General features: G+C 37.5%; 1 protein-coding gene across 3 annotated transcripts in view; it reads left to right on the plus strand.

The window, feature by feature from the left end:
- Positions 1–22,123, plus strand: part of C2CD2 (C2 calcium dependent domain containing 2) — a 376,932-nt gene that overhangs the window by 1,045 nt on the left and 353,764 nt on the right. For all 3 annotated transcript variants that reach the window (XM_053705898.1, XM_053705900.1, XM_053705901.1), the window contains exon 2: positions 2,715–3,623. In XM_053705898.1, the coding sequence (XP_053561873.1) occupies positions 3,357–3,623 (267 nt within the window). In that variant the 5' untranslated portion in view covers positions 2,715–3,356. The remainder of the gene's footprint in view (positions 1–2,714; positions 3,624–22,123) is intronic.

The raw sequence follows: 22,123 nt of genomic DNA on the forward strand, positions 1-22,123 counted from the left end.
CCTAGTATGTGGAGTCTAGTTGCTGTGTGTATTTAGTGTCTTGTGCATGACCTACATAGAATGTCTGTCTCTGTGCACCAGAGCATGGTGTAAGGCTGCACTATATTCTGTTTGTATAGTCTGGATGATGTGCATCAATGTGACTGCGAATAGCCAGGTCATTTAACGCCTGGGTTTAATTACGTAACTTACATACTTGTCTATTTTCATAGTCTCTCCCATTTCTGAAGGGTGCCCTTCAAGTTGGCAGTGTCACTTGTCTGTATGGCTTACTGCCCACTACTACCCTCTAGCCCTTGCTATGTATTTGTATAATTCTATCTGCAACACAATATTGTGTGCCTGACTGTTTATCATGAATTTCCTGCTGTTTCATTGTGCACCTATCTGTGGCTGTCATGGGTACTTTATGTTTTCTGCGTAGTACCATTGTCCCACTGATAATGGTCTGGGCACAGTGCTAGTATCTTTTTAGGTATCGTGATGTTTGCTCACTTTACCATGTGAACAAGCAAGCTCTTGGTGCACCCACCTGTCTGGGTATGGTGTCTGTTTTGTGGTTATAGTCTGTGCAGTGTGTCACTAAACCTTTCCTAAATGGACTGTTTTCAGTTCATTACTATCTAGGATGTTAATGTAGCACTGGGATTAATTTAACATCTGCTATCTTTGGTATGGAGCTAGTCGCTTTGGGAACTCATTGTTGTGATTTTATTACTGGAAATCACAGTAGGGACCTTAGTGTGTATTAATCTGACCATATATTTGTTATCCAGCTGTCTCACACTTGCTTAGTAGGGATACATTAGAAATTAGTTTTTCAGTGCTAAATAGTTTAGTGCAATTTGTTTGTTATTCACTGCACTGTTTTTATGAATATCTGGATCTTCAGGATTGCCAATTTAACCCTTAGGCAAAATATTGCAGGTAAGAGGTTACTATAGCAAGTTTCTGCCGGGCTCCAGTGTTTGCTCATAATTTGGCACTTTTTCTGTCCGTTAACATCTCCAGTTCTAACAATAAGTGCAGAGTTCCTGTTTGTTTCACCAGGAAGTAAGTTTTAGTCATTGTTGGCTATCCATAGGCTGTCTGTTGTGTAAACTAGGTTTCACTTTTAATTTAACATGTTTTTTTTGCAGTTAATAGTAAATTGCACTTTACTTATTGCTTCACTGATGATGCAAACTAACCAAGCTTTGTTTTCATAATTTGCAGACAATATTTGGTTATTCATTGGCATCACACACTACATGCAAATATAACATTTGCTGATGTCATGGACAACTTTTTTTTTCCAATTTTTTATTTTTTTGTTGTGATTAGTGCAGTAGTGATATCTTTCAACAAATGTAAATTAATGCCAAGTAATGCTTACCACAGTACTCCAAAATGGCATGCTGCAGTTTACAGAAAGGCTTAGAGGTTTTAGGGATATGTAGGGGTTAACAAATGTTAAACTTAACATCACCGTATTTCAACAAGCCATCCTACCTCTTCTGCAATGTTGTCACTATTTTCATTTGTGGGTTGAACACATAAAGCCCTACTTAGGAACTGTAAACAAGTCAGAGGGGCATTTGCATGTAGTAAACAATAACTTGTGGCTTCCTGAGTGAGACTTTACCTGTGTTGCATTAAGCACAGTCATCTAGGTGCAGTAAAGCAAAAGAATACCTGCTTTATCAAATTGGAGCATGCCATTTTTTTTTTTTTATTCTATTTTTTTTCATCAGAATGTCCCTTTCAAAAATATGCCAAGGGAAAAATCATATAATTTTTTTTTTTTATATTTACATTAAATAAGTTGTCTATAGAGGTCCAGAGGAAGTTAGAAACCTAATACTGGTATATCATGGTATGTTAGGGTATTTACACTGGTTACCAAGAATATTAGCTCCTTGCTTTCAAATAGGGCTGTGACGCATTATACAAGAATGCATTGCAGTCATTAATGGCACCCAAAAGTTAACCCCCCCCCCACTTAAAGGTACATGAAACCCAAGATATTTCTTTCATGATGCAGATAGATCATACAATTTTAAACAACTTTCCACTTTTATAATCTATATGCACTACTGGGAGTTTGGTGGCTGCACATGTATGCATCCTGTCGTTGGCTTTCACCTGTTGGAAACTTTTGCACCTACCTAGGTATACTTTTCAACAATGGATACAAAGAGAATGATACAAATTAGAGAATAGAAATACATTTGAAAATTACTTAAAACTGCATGCTGTCTGATTTATGAAAGGAAAAAATGGGTTTCATGTCCCTTTTTAATCATTATTATTGAGAAATGAGTGTGGAAACCGCAGACATTTGGCCTTTTGTATTAGTATGTGTTCAATCCCAAAAAAACAATACATTTCTTAATAAAAAAAATTCTTTTTTTTTTTTTGGCCTTTCTCATGTGATATAAACACTCTAAGGTATTCTTTGTTTTCTAACAAATCGGATTACGTCATCTGAAAATAAACAATGGTGATCTGACAAATTGAATTCTTTTCTTGTTGAATGTCTTCTGTGAGTTTTTGTTTATTTAGAAACTTATTGCAATTTATACCCACTATGTTTACTGGGTGTGTATTCTTTATACAGAGCTGGGGTTTCTTCACATGTGTAAAAACAATTCTTCTCTCCCTGACTAAAATATAACCCTTTTTGTGCAGTTAAATATAGATTTACTTTGTGTAATATTGTTCATCTTTTGCAGTATTTCCTTCTGTGCCTTTAAGAACTTTGCACTGCTGTCTACAGAGAGAATGGTGAGAATCTCCGGTGTTCCAGGAAGAATGCATTTTTTCCGGATATCGTATATGTCCCAGAGCTACTAACAATTGGAGGGCACTGCAAGAAAGGAAGAATTGCTCTTGTTGATTTCAGAATATTTTTTTTTTTTTCCCTGCAGCTCTATCAAGAAGACAACCAATATGATTGCGTTCCCTTGGCCAAGATGAAGCCAGGGACTTTCTCATTATCCTGTGCCAACTTCGCTGGCATGGTATTGTTGTTTTCCCTTAAGGACCAGGGATGCTGGGAAACAATCAGACCTTTTTAGCTTTTCTACACATTTCCTCAATTGCTTCATCAAGGGGATTTTTTTAGCTATTTTTTTTTTTTCTCAATTTGCCCAAACATTAACTGTGAAATGGAGATGTGTAAATCCCAGAAACTTTATTCACACCGTTATCCTCTCAGAAGGTTTGCATCATGGTTTACTGACTAGACATGAAGTTCGCAGATGGTTTTTTATCTTGACTTTATTTATTTTATTTTTTTACACATACCTAGCTATTAATTTTTAAATAGTTTTATTTTTGTATGTATATGTTTTGTAGCCACTTGTGTTTTGCGGATGAAAGGGCTGGATGTCATGTCTTGGCTTGGTGAAGCACAGTGGTTTGTTCTGGGATCCGTATTTATTGCAGCGCTTGTCACATTAGCTGTGTATTTGGGTCAATATGCTTTTGGCACATTCTGGACACGTAGAAGGTTTCTGGGTTCTAGTGCACATGGGGAAACGGATTCTTTGCTTTCTTGGATTTTGTCTCTAAGTAGCTGGAGGAACCAGTGGTTGAAAGCCTGGATAATTGCACTTAATGATGAAGCTAGCAAAAGAGGTGTAAGTATTTTCTTATTTATTTAATTTTTTTCCCTGTCTTAGCTGCTACTCTGTCAGCAATTTGGCAAAAGGAAGCTACACACAATTAGGTATACAAAGAAAAGATAAACATTGAGAATAATATTTAGATATGCTTTAAAAATTCTATTAGTTTAATTATTGGGGGGGGGGGGGGGAGTTACAAGTTTCCCTCTCTGCTGAGTCCGTTTAGAGACGGCTATAAATGGGACACTAGAGTGTGCAACCAATAACCATGTGGAATATAGCGATGTTGAAGGAACTTTACACCCTAAATACATTTTATAAGCATAGTATTGCGGTTATTCCCTGACACCCTCCCGTCATGGGTGCTGCAGTTTTGAAATCTATCTTTCACAGCATTGCAGTGCTGCTGTGTTTGCACATGTGCAGTAACTCTCCTTTAGATACTTGCAGTGAAAACTTAGGTTCCAAAATGGCAGCATCCATAATTAGAGGGAGATGCATGAAATGTATTTAGTGTTTGATGTCCTTTTTAAGTCTGGAGTTTGCAATTCCACTTTTAAAATCCAAAATTATTTTCATAATTAAAACTATAGGAAAATGGGACACAAAAATGAAAATATATTGCAAACTGATTTTCCCACATATGATAAAAAATGTATTTTGCATTCTCAATGTTTTAATGTCTGTGTTGTTGTGTTTTTTTTTTTTTTTTTTAAACTGCAGTAATAAAATGCTCTGATGTGCTAGAATGTTATTGCAATATTGCTTGCAGAGAACTATATTAACCATTTAACTCTTCTGCGGTGGTTAAAGTTATTACTGATCCTGAGCTGAACATGACTGCTGAGCCAATCAGTGGAGGGTTATTATTATTCTTTATAAAGCGCCAACAGATTTCGCAGCGCTGTCCATGGGTAACAAAGATAAAAGGACAGTACAAAATTTAACAAACAAATACAGGGGGAATTGGGAGCCCTGTTCCCGTGGGAACTTGTGTGTATCCTCCAATCACCAGTTGTGTTTAAACATACAGTTCTCTACCAGCAGTTGTGCAATAAGATAATGCTTTGGCCCATTAGATAACTTAATTATTTCTTCTTTATGGCCCTTTAGGTAATAGTTTATACTAAGTGTTTGCAAATTTGCACTTTGTTGTGTTTTGGAAAACCGTTTTATAATTCCACTTTTTGTTTAGACTGATTAGGTTTACCAGCAATTCTATACAATATTACTGAAAAACACATCTAAATGTGCCAACTATTTTATTAAGTGCAATTTTAGTTTTATAGGTAATTCACATACTTCCCATTCATACTATTTTATTAGGATTATTAAAGGGACAGTAAAGTAAAATGTTTTTCATGATTTAAATAGAGCATGTAATTTTAAAGAACCTTCCAATTTACTTTTATTACCAATTTTGCTTTGTTCTCTTGGTATTCTTAGTTGAAAGCTAAATCTAGGAGGTTTATATGCTAATTTCTTAGACCTTGGAGACTGCCTCTAATCTGAAAGCATTTTGACAGTTTTTCACCACTAGAGGGCGTTAGTTCACGTGTTTCATATATATAACATTGAGCTCAGGCACGTGAAGCTCCTAGGAGTCAGCACTGATTGGCCAAAAATGCAAGTCTGTCAAAATAACTGAAATAAGGAGGCAGTTTGCAGAGGCATAGATACAAGGTAATCACAGAGGTAAAAAGTATATTATAACTGTGTTGGTTATGCAAAATTGGGGAATGGGTAATAAAGGGATTATCTACCTTTTTTTAAACGACAACAATTCTGGTGTTTACTGTCCCTTTAAACAAACAGGCACAAAACACACATACAGAGTTGAAAATACTTAAACTCCTTTGTTTAGCAATAATATTTATACTGCCTCTGAGAAGTACTGTGTACAATCCTTTAATCTGTTTAGGCTCCTGCTATTGGGAGTTAACTGTTTTCATAGCCTTCCATCTAGCTGAGGCTAAGCTCTTTCTATAGCGGGAGCTCTGACTATTATATCTAAGGCAGGTTGTATTAAGCGGAGCACACCTACAGGTTTAAAAAGAGACTATGCTGCTCCCCCTGACGCGCGTTTCACATAACACTTCCTCAGGGGGGTCCTTTAGGCAAAAAAGCTCTGTTTATAGCTGGGTGTGAGCTTTTAAACTTCTTAGTTCCAACCATTTTAAAGGAAGGAAGCTTTTTCTACACAAAGTTAAAACCAAGCACAGTACTACCCACTTGAGTTTGCAAAATAAATTCAGTTTACATAAAGCTCTGTATTAGATTTTCAACTTTATTGCCAGAAACAAAGCAGTTACCGGCCCAAGATATTTTCCCTTTAAAATTTCACCAAATATTTGTTTTTGTATCAGCTTTGAATGTTGCTTTCAATGTAAATGTTAGCTGTTTGTGCAACTTACGTGACTTGAGTGTTTTTGGCAACTAAAAACGTGGGCAATAAAGATTAAATCTCACTTTAAAATACATTTAGCTAGATTTATATTTGCTCTGTGTTTAGTGTATATCAGAAGTATTTAGTTTTCTAAATTCTAAGAGGGTCAAAGCTAATCCATTCCCAAAAGGTGTATTCTAACACGGGAACAGCTTTTCAGTGGAGGTGGTACCACAAAAACTGGAGTGTGAGATGTTAAATAGGGTGGAAAGTCTGGATGTTGTAGATTCAAAGTACAAGAAAATGATTTATCTATATTTTGGAAAATAGGGCACATGTCAAACCGGTTATAGATCTGGCCCATTTGCTACAAATACATCTATAACTATGATTTATTTTTATATGTAATATAAATCCGTCCCCTTTACCAAATATGGCACATTCAAGATATTGTTAGTGCGGCGGAATCTGTTGGCGCTCTATAAAATTATTTCCCTTTTTAAAGTGTTTCTAATAATGCATTTTACTTGCTGGAGTGTATTAAATTGTGTATAAATGGCTCCTTTATTTTATTTGAAATACATGAGTTTGCCTCCTGATGGTTTCAGTACTGCAGTTTGTGTGTGTGTGTGTGGTGTTTGTTTTAAAAAAAAATCACAGCAAAAAACAAGTTTTTCTTGACTCTTAAAAGAAAAGCACTAAAACCGTAGAACTCTCTCTGGTCTCTGGAAAGTTCAGTTTAGAAAGTGTTAGTCACTCCTTTAAATTTTCCAGTCAGACTGAAAACAAAGGCGAAGCTGGTGAACTCACTTCAGTCTGAGATATCTATTTACCTTTATAATATACATGCACTGGATTTTTTTTTTTTTTGGGGGGGGGGGGGATAAATAGATGTTGCTAGGCATTTGATTTTGTAGTTGAAAGCCTGCTATAAGACGTGGGGCAGCTGTACTTTTTCAGCCAGTGAGCAATATCTCCTACATGCGCAAACACGTACTTCCAGTTTAGTTATCAAAATAAACATCTTTATTGCATTCAAAAACTTTCACATGCTTAGAAAGCACTCTTACATGACAGAATATTTCTTAGTATAATATCCCTTGTGTTAAATTCTTTTTTTTTTTGTTCTCAATTACAAGCTTTATTCAAATAATGCTGCATGCAATATCATAAAATATTCTGTGTGTCTGCGCCCAGAGTGTTGTTGGAAATAGTTCAGTGAGTCTCTGTGGAAGATATTTATTATTAGTTATTTGTAGAGCGCCAACAGATTCTGCAGCGCTAAATATCAGCAGCAGATCCCAGGCTCATGGCTTCCTGTTAGTCTATCACTGAATCCTAAACCTCCTGCTAGTACAGTATTTATAATCGAATATTAGCTTTCTATAATTTACAGCAATTCACACTATTTTCCATATATGGTTATTAAAATGCCCATCCATACAGTAGCTGTATACGTAGAGTAGTATTGTTCATTCCACAATACTAGTAAATGGTTATTGTTACACGGGTATTCTTCTCCCTGAAATGGAAAATGTCAAACACCTCCTTGGTGAGAAATATGAAACTCGTAAGAGTAGTTGCAGTTATGTATAAATAACACTTTGTCTAGATCCACCAGTGAAATAAATATCTTATACTGTCATGTCTAACTTGCTCACTTAAAGGGACAGTGTACTGTAACATTTTCTACCCTTTTTTTTTAATTTGCTCCCAATTATCCGTTTTGCCTGCTGGAGTGTGTTAAAGTGAAAGTAAACTTGAGCATACTCGCTCAAGTCATAGGATAGAATTTAAAAAAAAATTAGTGAGACTTCCATTCATCAAATTTGTAGCATATACTGATCTGAGATTTTTACCTTTTTAATGCTATAACAATAAGCGCTGTTCCTCCGGCCATCTTATTGTTATTAGGGCTGCACGATTAATCGCGGATGCGGTTTTAAACCACGATTAATCGCCACGGTTTTAAAACCGCGAGAGTACGCAATTTAAAAAAATAAAAAAATCCTCATTTTCCTGAAAATGGAGGCTGAGAGGGAGGATGAGTGGCAGACCAGTGGGCGGACCTGAGAATGCCCGCGAATCGGCCATTTTGGAAGAGATGGAAGAGTGTGTGGGAGTCATCTGGGAGTAGTGTGGGGGTAGTCAAGCAGTGGTGTGGCGGAGGGACAGCTCAAAGTTGTGAGTATTGTACAAATACTTTATAGTGCCTTACTGACTTTTTTTTTTTTTTTTTTAATCTTCTTTTGTGGTTTGTATTTTTATGCTCCAAGAGTGTATTGGACATTGAGAAACCTGTACAGTAAGATTCTGTAGTGTTAAACGTTTTATTGAAAAATGAAGGTGTTATAGTAATTTTTAATAAAATCGCGATTAAATCGCAAACACGTTTTTTTTTTAAAAATTGCGCTTTTTTTTTTTCTTTTTTTTTTTTTCACCCATATCGCCCAGCTCTAATCAGTATAAACTACAAATTTGATGAATGAAAGTTTATTATTTTTTTTCTTTCAAATTCTATCCTATGATTTGAGAGAGTATGCTCAAGTTTACATTCACTTTAAATTCTTTACAAATCCTTTTACCCTTATTTTGTCACTTTAAAAATAGCTGCTTTTCCCTAAGGTATTTCCACCCATACTGAAAATGTCAATACTTACTTGGCTATGAAAAAATCTATGCAAACATAGCCAGCAGAAGAAAGTACACTCCGTGTGAATTAGTAGAGATAAGAAAAATGTTTAAGGGATAGGTCAAAAATCGCAATTTGAAATAAAAATTATTACTGTTTATCTTCGGCATACGCACATATCCTGTGAGGGCCTGTGCACTAGTATCCAAACACTACACCTTCTCAGAGGGTCAGCAGGGGCTTGTATGACACAAATTACATCTTCAGACGCAATACACACCTTGGCCACCTCTCTGCATAGTGTTTGAATACTGGTACACAGGCCCTCGCAGGATATATGCATATGCTGCTGAAAAACAGTCACTAGAATGCACCTATAAATTTCAATGTTGGTCTTTCTATCCCTTTTATTTTCTATTTGATCTCTGAGTATTGGAGTTGGGTATATAAACAGAGCTAAGATATTTACATGTGTATAAAATAACGAGATCTAATTTCCTGCACGCTCAGCCCAGTTTAATTGGTTGTGGTGTCAAAGAACAAAACAAACTTTATATACAAAAATAAACCTGAAGAAACAACTTATATATTATACTCTGCTGCTGGTTTAACAAGTCATTGGAAACGCATTATGGGGAAAACAATTTTACAGTACACTGTGCCTTTAAAGAGACAAACACTTTAGGGCTAATTATCTTATCTTATGATTCAGAACATTACACTTTAAACCAATTTCCAAATTACTTCCATTTACAAAATGTGCAGTCTTTATATTTACACTTTTAGAGCCACCAGCTCCTACTGAGCATGTGCAAGAATTGACAGAATATATGTATATGCATCTGTGATTGGCTGATTGCTGTCACACGATACAACAGGGGGAGTGAAATAGACATAACTGACATTTGTCAGAAAAAAAAATCTTGATCGACTATTTTTTTTTTTTTTTTTCCTCTCTAAAAATCCTATATTTAAAATAAAATCCACATACTGAGTGTTATAAAACTTAACGCTAACACAACTGTTTTTAACTGGCAGCAGAACACATTTTTATAATCAAGCAAAATAAAACAAACTGTTTCAAAAGAGGTAGAGCTACAAAAATGTAGACTATCACTGTTAATAACATTCTGTTATTCACTCTCAGAAACTTTGCATTCAAATGCAAAAATCACCACATGCGCCTGGCTCTCACATGGTGTTGAGGTGCTTGAGATGCATAAGTAGGGTTTTGTCAATTTCACCAAGGTGGGATATTTATCAATGTTAACCAATGCAAGAGGCCTCTTAACCCCTTAAAGGGACATTATACACTCATTTTTTCTTTGCATAAATGTTTTGTAGATAATCTATTTATATAGCCCATAAAGTTTTTTTTTTTTTTTTTAAAATAATGTATAGTTTTGCTTATTTTTAAATAACATTGCTCTGATTTTCAGACTCCTAACCAAGCCCCAAAGTTTTATGTGAATACGCTCGACTACCTACTCCAGCTTGCTCCTGTTTGTGTAAAGGGTCTTTTCATATGCAAAAGAAGGGGGAGGGGGGGAGTGTCTTATTTGCCACTTGCAGTGGGCTTTCCAGCTACCTTTTCAACAGAGCCAAACTGACAGCTTCTAAGTAAGTTTTTAAACAGTTTTATACTGGATTTTTATATCAGTATCTGTGCATCATATTCTTTATAGTAGTGTCTATTACATGCAGTTATATGAAAATGAGTGTATACTGTCCCTTTAAGGACAAGGCCATTTTTCAATTTCTTACCCTTAAATTGAAGGTCAATTTCGATGAATTAGTGCCCGGTTTTTAATAAACCTATTAAAAACAAGGGCACTTTAATTCATCAAAATTGACATTTCACTTGTTTTCTTCAAAAACGTACCTTTTTAATCCTGACAGCCGCTGCAGCGCTTCCTCCGTCCGTTGCAAGCCCTCTTTGCGGGTCCAAAATGGCTTATCCGGCTTCCTCCAATCACAGCATTGCCTCAGGCCATGATTCTCCCGAGGGGAAGCCGTGATTGGAGGAAGCCTGATCCGTCATTTTTGACGTATGAAGAGGCTTCCGATGGACGGGGATTCTCTGGAGCTGCTGTCAGGATTAAAAGGTAAGTTTTTGAAGAAATCTAGTGAAATGTCAATTTTGATGAATTAAAGTGCCCTTCTTTTTAATAGGTTTATTAAAAACCGGACACTAATTAATCGAAATTGACCTTCACTTTAAGGGTGAAAAATGGCCTTGTCCTTAAGGGGTTAACGACCAGTTTGTGTTTGATGTACCCCTTTACGACATGTGTCTTTAAGGGGTTAACAAAGTAAGCCTGGACTTCATTCTAACATAAAAATATCTTGAATATCTATATGCAATGGTATTAAATAACCAGCTATAAAGGTTAGGGGAAAAAATATCTAGTCCGCACTTAAAATAGCAGATATATACTTTGAGGTTGAATTTGGAACATATTACAATGAATTAAAAATATAAAAGAAAAGTCAAAAGCGCTAAGGACTATATATCAATATCAAAGCCTAATAATCGATTATGAGATTCGTTGACAACTATTTTCATAATCGATTATATCTATTAGTTGTTGCAGCGCTACTCTATGCATTATACAAAGTTTGCGCTCGAGAACCACGCAATCCAGTTTTACAAAATGTTTTTACGAATTTCTGTTGTAACGCATTCAAAGCTGTCCTGGGCCGCATGTGGGTTGGACAAGCTTGATCTAAAGCCACTTTTACCCTGAAAAACACTGCCTTGCTAAGCGCTGTATACTTTATTTACATATGAGAAAGAGATGCATACATTCCAAAAGTGCACAATGAAATTCATAATTTAAAAATCATACAAAACTAATAATTGAACCATAAACACACAAATATGTAGGAAAAAAATTGTATTAAAGCGCATCAAAAATCGCAACAAATAGTTCACTAAAAATTGCATTTTATCAAATAAATAAAAATATGTGTGCAAACTACACGGGTATAAATTGTGTTTAAATATGCACAGCATAAATGGTAATTTTAAGTACACTGGTTGTTCCAAAAACGCATAGAAATCTGTACTTATAAGTACAAAATACAAAACGTAATTGTTTGTTTTATACTAATCTACCCCCTCCTTGTGATTACAAGATATTTCTTTTGTGTTGCTATAGAATAACATAGCCAATGAAAGGTATAAGAAGGTCCAATTTCTTTGTGATTCAGATGGAGCATATATTATAATAGTTTATAAAATGGCAACATATTAGGTAGCGCTGTAACATTAACAGTTATGGAGTACAATAATTGAAGACTTTTACGTAAATAATAAGGGTAGGGTTGCTGTGAGCTGCAATCCATCTTTACATAAAGTGATCAACAGGATAGGTGGACTCGTGAGCTTACATTCTAAAGGAAGTATGTGGGTAGGTTGAAGGAAATTTAAGTAGAGATTCACGATTCAGCTAGAGCATCCAATTTTAAGCAAATTTGTAATTTTACTCATATTCATTTTTTCATTCCTGCTTTTTCAAATAAAGATACCAAGAGAACGAAGAAAAATGTATAGGAGTAAATGAGAAAGTTGCATGCACTATGTGTATCATGAGAGATTTGTATGTGTCCCTCAACAGGTATGTTTTTAAGCAACACTTGAAGGCAAGTCTGAGGGTGAGGCAAGGAGGTGATAGGTGCAGTTCTAGAAAAGACTTGCAGACAAGAGTGTGAGGGAGTAATGAGAGATGAGGAAAGAAGTAGGTCTTGGGCAGAGCGGAGGGGGGTGGCTAGTGGAATATTTGCAGACAAGGGCAGAGAGATAGGGGGGTGCAGTGAGGGCTTTGTATGTTGGCTTCCCAAACTTAAAATCTTGACCCTGGGTGGAGGTGTAGGCAAAGAGGTACAGCAGATGTGGCGCAAAGGAAAGCCTGGCAGAGACATTTATGCTGAATTGGAGTGGGGGCAGATGGAAGCTTGGGAGACCAGAGTATCTAAGTACTTTTAAATTCACTTCTATTATCAGATTTACTTTGTTCACTTGGCATCCTTTGTTGAAAATAATATATACATATCCTACACTACTGGAAGGTAGCTGGTGATTGGAGGCTACACCCATATGCCTCTTGTCATTGGCTCACTGGCTGTGATCAGCTTGCTTCCAGTGGTGCATTGCTGCTCTGGAGCGGACTTAATTTGATTCTTTCAGCAGTTTAACAGCATGTTTTTTATTATTGCTCTATCACTCGCATAGAACATATTAGAGTATTTTGTTTAAACCTTTTGCTACGTTTGTTTTTCAAAAGTCAAACGCCATCTACAATTGGCCTTAAAGGGACATTAAACAGATCTTGCTTTTGTGTTTTAAAAGGTCTGCATTTATTCTACAATAGGTAGCATGCCCATAACCTCCCCTATCAGAGGAAGAGTCTGCATTTATTCTAGCAATAGGTAGTGTGCCCATAACCTCCCCTATCAGAGGAAGAGTCGGGTTTATTCTAGCAATAGGTAGTGTGCCCATAACCTCCCCTATCAGAGGAAGAGTCTGCATTTATTCTAGTGTGCCCATAACCTCCCCTATCAGAGGAAGAGTCTGCATTTATTCTAGTGTGCCCATAACCTCCCCTATCAGAGGAAGAGTCTGCATTTATTCTAGTGTGCCCATAACCTCCCCTATCAGAGGAAGAGTCTGCATTTATTCTAGCAATAGGTAGTGTGCCCATAACCTCCCCTATCAGAGGAAGAGTCTGCATTTATTCTAGTGTGCCCATAACCTCCCCTATCAGAGGAAGAGTCTGCATTTATTCCAGCAATAGGTTGCATGCCCATAACCTCCCCTATCAGAGGAAAAGTCTATATTTATTCTAGCAATAGGTTGCATGCCCATAACCTCCCCTATCAGAGGAAGAGTCTGCATTTATTCTAGCAATAGGTTGCATGCCCATAACCTCCCCTATCAGAGGAAGAGTCTGCATTTATTCTAGCAATAGGTAGTGTGCCCATAACCTCCCCTATCAGAGGAAGAGTCTGCGTTTATTCTAGCAATAGGTAGCGTGCCCATAACCTCCCCTATCAGAGGAAAAGACTGCATTTATTCTAGCAACAAGTTGCATGCCTATAACCCCCATAACCTCCCCTATCAGAGGAAGAGTCTGTATTTATTCTAGCAATAGGTAGCATGCCCATAACTTCCCCTATCGGAGGAAGAGTCTGCATTTATTCTAGCAATAGGTAGTGTGCCCATAACCTCCCCTATCAGAGGAAGAGTCTGCATTTATTCTAGCAATAGGTTGCATGCCCATAACCTCCCCTATCAGAGGAAGAGTCTGCATTTATTCTACTGTGCCCATAACCTCCCCTATCAGAGGAAGAGTCTGCATTTATTCTAGCAATAGGTTGCATGCCCATAACCTCCCCTATCAGAGGAAGAGTCTGCATTTATTCTAGCAATAGGTTGCATGCCCATAACCTCCCCTATCAGAGGAAGAGTCTGCATTTATTCTAGTGTGCCCATAACCTCCCCTATCAGAGGAAAAGTCTGCATTTATTCTACTGTGCCCATAACCTCCCCTATCAGAGGAAGAGTCTGCATTTATTCTACTGTGCCCATAATCTCCTCTATCAGAGGAAGAGTCTGCATTTATTCTACTGTGCCCATAACCTCCCCTATCAGAGGAAGAGTCTGCATTTATTCTAGCAATAGGTTGCATGCCCATAACCTCCCCTATCAGAGGAAAAGACTGCATTTATTCTAGCAACAGGTTGCATGCCCATAACCCCCATAACCTCCCCTATCAGAGGAAAAGTCTGCATTTATTCTAGCAATAGGTAGTGTGCCCATAACCTCCCCTATCAGAGGAAGAGTCTGCATTTATTCTAGTGTGCCCATAACCTCCCCTATCAGAGGAAGAGTCTGTATTTATTCTAGTGTGCCCATAACCTCCCCTATCAGAGGAAGAGTCTGCATTTATTCTAGTGTGCCCATAACCTCCCCTATCAGAGGAAGAGTCTGCATTTATTCTAGTGTGCCCATAACCTTCCCTATCAGAGGAAGAGTCTGCATTTATTCTAGTGTGCCCATAACCTTCCCTATCAGAGGAAGAGTCTGCATTTATTCTAGTGTGCCCATAACCTCCCCTATCAGAGGAAGAGTCTGCATTTATTCTACTGTGCCCATAACCTCCCCTATCAGAGGAAGAGTCTGCATTTATTCTACTGTGCCCATAACCTCCCCTATCAGAGGAAGAGTCTGCATTTATTCTAGCAATAGGTTGCATGCCCATAACCTCCCCTATCAGAGGAAGAGTCTGCATTTATTCTACTGTGCCCATAATCTCCTCTATCAGAGGAAGAGTCTGCATTTATTCTAGCAATAGGTTGCATGCCCATAACCTCCTCTATCAGAGGAAGAGTCTGCATTTATTCTAGCAATAGGTTGCATGCCCATAACCTCCCCTATCAGAGGAAGAGTCTGCATTTATTCTAGTGTGCCCATAACCTTCCCTATCAGAGGAAGAGTCTGCATTTATTCTAGTGTGCCCATAACCTTCCCTATCAGAGGAAGAGTCTGCATTTATTCTAGTGTGCCCATAACCTCCCCTATCAGAGGAAGAGTCTGCATTTATTCTACTGTGCCCATAACCTCCCCTATCAGAGGAAGAGTCTGCATTTATTCTACTGTGCCCATAACCTCCCCTATCAGAGGAAGAGTCTGCATTTATTCTAGCAATAGGTTGCATGCCCATAACCTCCCCTATCAGAGGAAAAGACTGCATTTATTCTAGCAACAGGTTGCATGCCCATAACCCCCATAACCTCCCCTATCAGAGGAAGAGTCTGCGTTTATTCTAGCAATAGGTAGCATGCCCATAACCTCCTCTATCAGAGGAAGAGTCTGCGTTTATTCTAGTGTGCCCATAACCTCCCCTATCAGAGGAAGAGTCTGCATTTATTCTACTGTGCCCATAACCTCCCCTATCTGAGGAAGAGCCTGCATTTATTCTAGTGTGCCCATAACTTCCCCTATCAGAGGAGGAGTCTGCATTTATTCTAGCAATAGGTCGCATGCCCATAACCTCCCCTATTAGAGGAAAAGTCTATATTTATTCTAGCAATAGGTTGCATGCCCATAACCTCCCCTATTAGAGGAAGAGTCTGCATTTATTCTAGCAATAGGTAGCATGCCCATAACCTCCCCTATCAGAGGAAGAGTCTGCATTTATTCTAGCAATAGGTAGCATGCCCATAGCCTCCCCTATCAGAGGAAAAGTCTATATTTATTCTAGCAATAGGTAGCATGCCTATAACCTCCCCTATTAGAGGAAGAGTCTGCATTTATTCTAGCAATAGGTCGCATGCCCATAACCTCCCCTATTAGAGGAAAAGTCTATATTTATTCTAGCAATAGGTTGCATGCCCATAACCTCCCCTATTAGAGGAAGAGTCTGCATTTATTCTAGCAATAGGTAGCATGCCCATAACCTCCCCTATCAGAGGAAGAGTCTGCATTTATTCTAGCAATAGGTAGCATGCCCATAGCCTCCCCTATCAGAGGAAAAGTCTATATTTATTCTAGCAATAGGTAGCATGCCTATAACCTCCCCTATCAGAGGAAGAGTCTGCATTTATTCTAGTGTGCCCATAACCTCCCCTATCAGAGGAAAAGTCTGCATTTATTCTAGCAATAGGTCGCATGCCCATAACCTCCCCTATTAGAGGAAAAGTCTATATTTATTCTAGCAATAGGTAGCATGCCCATAACCTCCCCTATCAGAGGAAGAGTCTGCATTTATTCTAGCAATAGGTCGCATGCCCATAACCTCCCCTATTAGAGGAAAAGTCTATATTTATTCTAGCAATAGGTTGCATGCCCATAACCTCCCCTATTAGAGGAAGAGTCTGCATTTATTCTAGCAATAGGTAGCATGCCCATAACCTCCCCTATCAGAGGAAGAGTCTGCATTTATTCTAGCAATAGGTAGCATGCCCATAACCTCCCCTATCAGAGGAAGAGTCTGGGTTTATTATAGCAATAGGTAGTGTGCCCATAACCTCCCCTATCAGAGGAAGAGTCTGGGTTTATTCTAGCAATAGGTTGCATGCCCATAACCTCCCCTATCAGAGGAAAAGTCTGCATTTATTCTAGTGTGCCCATAACCTCCCCTATCAGAGGAAGAGTCTGCATTTATTCTACTGTGCCCATAACCTCCCCTATCAGAGGAAGAGTCTGCATTTATTCTAGTGTGCCCATAACCTCTCCTATCAGAGGAAGAGTCTGTATTTATTCTAGCAATAGGTTGCATGCCCATAACCTCCCCTATCAGAGGAAGAGTCTGTATTTATTCTAGCAATAGGTTGCATGCCCATAACCTCCCATATCAGAGGAAAAGTCTATATTTATTCTAGCAATAGGTTGCATGCCCATAACCTCCCCTATCAGAGGAAGAGTCTGCATTTATTCTAGCAATAGGTTGCATGCCCATAACCCCCCCCTATCAGAGGAAAAGACTGCATTTATTCTAGCAACAGGTTGCATGCCCATAACCCCCCCCCCCCCCATTAGAGGAAAAGACTGCATTTATTCTAGCAATAGGTTGCATGCCCATAACCTCCCCTATCAGAGGAAGAGTCTGGGTTTCCTTCACGTGACCCTAAACACAAAAGAAGGAAAACCTAAAGCTACTTGACAAAACAATGACTGTTACAATAATTAAATGTAAAGCAATGTTTTAAGTGCTGGGAGGGTTTGTGTTCATTTCTTTCTTGCTGTAATGCATCATAACAGGACATAAAAGTGCAAACATAAAATGCTCTTAGTGATTTATTATTGTATCATTGTTTATACAGGAGTTAAACACATAACTAAAGTGTGCTCTAAAGCAGTGTGTAGCAGCCAATCAGTAGCTAGCTCCCAGTAGTAGAGACTACCTAGGTATGCTTTTCTAAAAAAAATGGATAGTAAGAGAACAAGGTAAATTAATGTTATCTTTCATTCCCTTTTGAATTACTGTACTTATTATATGAAGTGTGTTTATTATACAACCTCTTACTATTGAAGAAGGAATTTGTATGCTACAGGTGATGTAAGTGAATTTGCTCTGAGCAGCCAATAGGTAAATTGCCAGAAGAGCTTGCAATCTACTACAGCTTCTGTTTATACAGTCTTCACTTCTCTGGCAGTAATAGAAGCCTTCTGTTTAACTGTATTTCAGAGTGTAGCTTGGATAATAACTGTGTCAAATGGCAGAATGCAGCATATGTTTTGTTTCGTACGCACTTAAAGGCTTTTACTTAATGGCAGCGAACGAGTGTCAGATTAAATTTCCTAGTTGCAGAGATCAAGGCTGATTTATACAGAAGCTTTTAAAAGCTCTTGGTATTGTCCTTTTTCTTTTATTGATTCACTGTTTTTAATGTCAGTAGCTGTAAAGCTGAAAGTGAAAATAAAAGGCAATGAATTAATCTACAGTTCAATAAATGAAATCATTAAACCTAGGCTGCTAAAGAGGGGTTAAGGCTAATAGAGTCCAATAATGTTTGATATTGAGTCCCTGTGTCTTTGTCATTCCCCTGAGATGACAGATCAGCCAGCTGCCCGTACATCTATTTAGTTGTAAGCAGCTGTGCCGTGCTTCTCTCTGCCATGTCACTACATCCTTTGTAAATGTTCCCAGGGTTTGATCCTGGGGTGAGAGACTCTGACCAAATATCTACGTTTTCAATAACTGCTTTTGAGAGAGAATTTTTATATATATATTATTTTATTAAAGGGACAGGAAACCCAAAAATTTTCTTTCATGATTTGGATAGAACATACAATTTTTAACAACTTTCCAATATGCTTCTATTATCAAATTTGCTTCATTCTTTTGTTATCCTTTGCTGAAGTAACAGCGTTGTATCTAGTTAGCCAATCACAAGACAAATGTTTGCAGGCACCAATCGGATTCATTTTTAACAAGAGAACAAAGCACATTTTAAAATAGTAATTAATGTAAAATGACCTACTCTATCTGAATAATGCAAGTTTAAGTTTGACTTTCCTATCCCTTTAAGCATATGCATATCAGTGATTTAAAGGGACATGAAAGCCAATTTTTTTCTTTTGTGATTTAGAAAGAGCATGTCATTTTAAACAACTTTCTAATTTACTTTTATTATCTAATTTGCTTCATTCTCTTGATATCACTTGCTGAAAAGCATATCTAGATATGCTCAGTAGCTGCTGATTGGTTGCTGCACCTAGAGGCCTTGTGTGATTGGCTCACACATGTGTATTGCTATTTCTTCAACAAAGGATATCTAAAGAATTGAGCAAATTAGATAATAGAAGTAAATTGGAAAGTTGTTTAAAAGTGCATGCCCTATCTGAATCATGAAAGTTTAATTTTGACTAGACTGTCCCTTTAAAGAGATTATTTGCAAATTATCAGCATTACAAGGGACATGATTTTTCCTTTCTCATAAGCATTGTAAAGTTAACCTGTAATGAAATAACTTGGCAGATACTTTCAAATATTTGCCGTTCTCTTGTAGTATTCATATGAAATTTGAATCCTTTCTAAGCTCTCAATTTAACTAATTAATTATGAAGTCCTATGATCGTTATCTATCGGGAGCGCGCATCTCTTGCACATGCTCAATGGAAAATTTTACATGTAATTGCAAACGTAATTGCCAATGTTGGGGTCGATCCGATAAAAATCGTCGCCCGCAAAAGCTGGCGACGCCAATATTTGCGCGGGTTTGGTATCCTATATACGGCGTAACCTAGAAGTTACGCGCGTATATTTCTGCCGTCGCCCGTAGTTTTTTGGGCCATAGGCAGGTATACCAAACCCGCGCAGTTTGGTATCCAATATACAGCGTAAGGACTTACGTGGCGAAAATGGAGAAATCTTACTCCATTTTCACCTAGCCACAAAAAGCAGCCGTAAGAAACCTTACGCTGACTATTGGAGCCCCGTAACTCCCTAAACTGGCTGCTAAAATAAACCTAACGCATGCGCAATGTCTATCTCCCTGTCAACCGCGATCCCCCGCCGCAATCCATAATAAAGTATTTAACCCCTAAACCGTCGCCATCTACATAAACTAACCCCCTACTGTGAGCCCCTAAAACCGCCACCATCTAACTGATCTATCCCCTAAATGTGAACCCCTTACACCGCCGCCATCTATATAAAAATTATTAACCCCTAATTTAATTTACCTACCCCGCCGCCAGCTATATTATCTATATTAACCCTAAGTATATTATAGTTAATATAGTTATTACATTATATATATTAACTATATTAACCATAATTATATTAGGGTTAATATAGTTACTATAGTATTTATATAAACTATATTAACTCTAACACCCCTAACTAAATTCTTATTAAATAAATCTAATTCATATTATAAACTAAAATATTCCTATTTAAATCTAAATACTTACCTATAAAATAAACCCTAAGATAGCTACAATGTAATTAATAATTACATTATAGCTATGTTAGGGTTTATATTTATTTTACAGGTAAATTGTTAATTATTTTAACTAGGTATAATAGCTATTAAATAGTTATTACCTATTTAATAGCTACCTAGTTAAAATAATTACCCAATTATCTGTAAAATAAATCCTAACCTAAGTTACAAATACACCTACACTATCAATAAATTAAATAAACTACAAATATCTATCTAAAAATACAATTAAATAAACTAAATTACAAAAACAAACACTAAATTACAAAAAATAAAAAAAAATTACAAGATTTTTAAGCTAATTACACCTATTCTAAGCCCCCTAATAAAATAATAAACCCCCAAAATAATAAAAATTCCCTACCCTATTCTAAATTAAAAAAAGTTCAAAGCTCTTTTACCTTACCAGCCCTTAAAAGGGCCTTTTGTGGGGGCATGCCCCAAAGAAAACTGCTCTTTTGCCTGCAAAAAAAAAACACAATACCACCCCCCAACATTACAACCCAAACCCCCCTTAAATAAACCTAACACTACCCCCCCTGAAGATCTCCCTACCTTGTCTTCACCCACCCGGGCAGAACTCCTCATCCGATCCAGGCGATGTGTTCCAGCAAGCGGCAGTGAAGTCTTCATCCATCCGGGCGATGTCTTGAAGCAAGCGGCAGAGAGTCTTCTTCCATCGGCGATGTCTTCAAGCAAATTGGCATCTTCAATCTTCTTAGTTCGCTCCTCCGCCGCGGAGCATCCTTCCGGCACGACAACTTCCCGACGAATGAGGTTCCTTTAAATGACGTCATCCAAGATGGCGTCCGTCGAATTCCGATTGGCTGATAGGATTCTATCAGCCAATCGGAATTAAGGTAGAAAAATCTGATTGGCTGATTGAATCAGCCAATCAGATTCAAGTTCAATCCGATTGGTTCAGCCAATCGGATTGAACTTGAATCTGATTGGTTCAGCCAATCGGATTGAACTTGAATCTGATTCAATCAGCCAATCAGATTCAAGTTCAATCCGATTGGCTGAACCAATCAGCCAATCGGATTGAACTTGAATCTGATTGGCTGATTCAATCAGCCAATCAGATTTTTCTACCTTAATTCCGATTGGCTGATAGGATTCTATCAGCCAATCGGAATTCGACGGACGCCATCTTGGATGACGTCATTTAAAGGAACCTCATTCGTCGGGAAGTCGTCGTGCCGGAAGGATGCTCCGCGGCGGAGGAGCGAACTAAGAAGATTGAAGATGCCGATTTGCTTGAAGACATCGCCGATGGAAGAAGACTCTCTGCCGCTTGCTTCAAGACATCGCCCGGATGGATGAAGACTTCACTGCCGCTTGCTGGAACACATCGCCTGGATCGGATGAGGAGTTCTGCCCGGGTGGGTGAAGACAAGGTAGGGAGATCTTCAGGGGGGGTAGTGTTAGGTTTATTTAAGGGGGGTTTGGGTTAGATTAGGGGTATGTGGGTGGTGGGTTGTAATGTTGGGGGGTGGTATTGTGTTTTTTTTTGCAGGCAAAAGAGCAGTTTTCTTTGGGGCATGCCCCCACAAAAGGCCCTTTTAAGGGCTGGTAAGGTAAAAGAGCTTTGAACTTTTTTAAATTTAGAATAGGGTAGGGAATTTTTATTATTTTGGGGGTTTATTTTATTAGGGGGCTTAGAATAAGTGTAATTAGCTTAAAAATCTTGTAATCTTTTTTTTATTTTTTGTAATTTAGTTTAGTTTATTTAATTGTGTTTTTAGATAGATATTTGTAGTTTCTTTAATTTATTGATAGTGTAGGTGTATTTGTAACTTAGGTTAGGATTTATTTTACAGGTAATTGGGTAATTATTTTAACTAGGTAGCTATTAAATAGTTAATAACTATTTAATAGCTATTATACCTAGTTAAAATAATTAACAATTTACCTGTAAAATAAATATAAACCCTAACATAGCTATAATGTAATTGTTAATTATATTGTAGCTATCTTAGGGTTTATTTTATAGGTAAGTATTTAGATTTAAATAGGAATATTTTAATTAATAATATTAAT

This window comes from Bombina bombina, chromosome 3, assembly GCF_027579735.1.
Source record: "Bombina bombina isolate aBomBom1 chromosome 3, aBomBom1.pri, whole genome shotgun sequence".
Taxonomy (NCBI): Eukaryota; Metazoa; Chordata; class Amphibia; order Anura; family Bombinatoridae; genus Bombina; species Bombina bombina.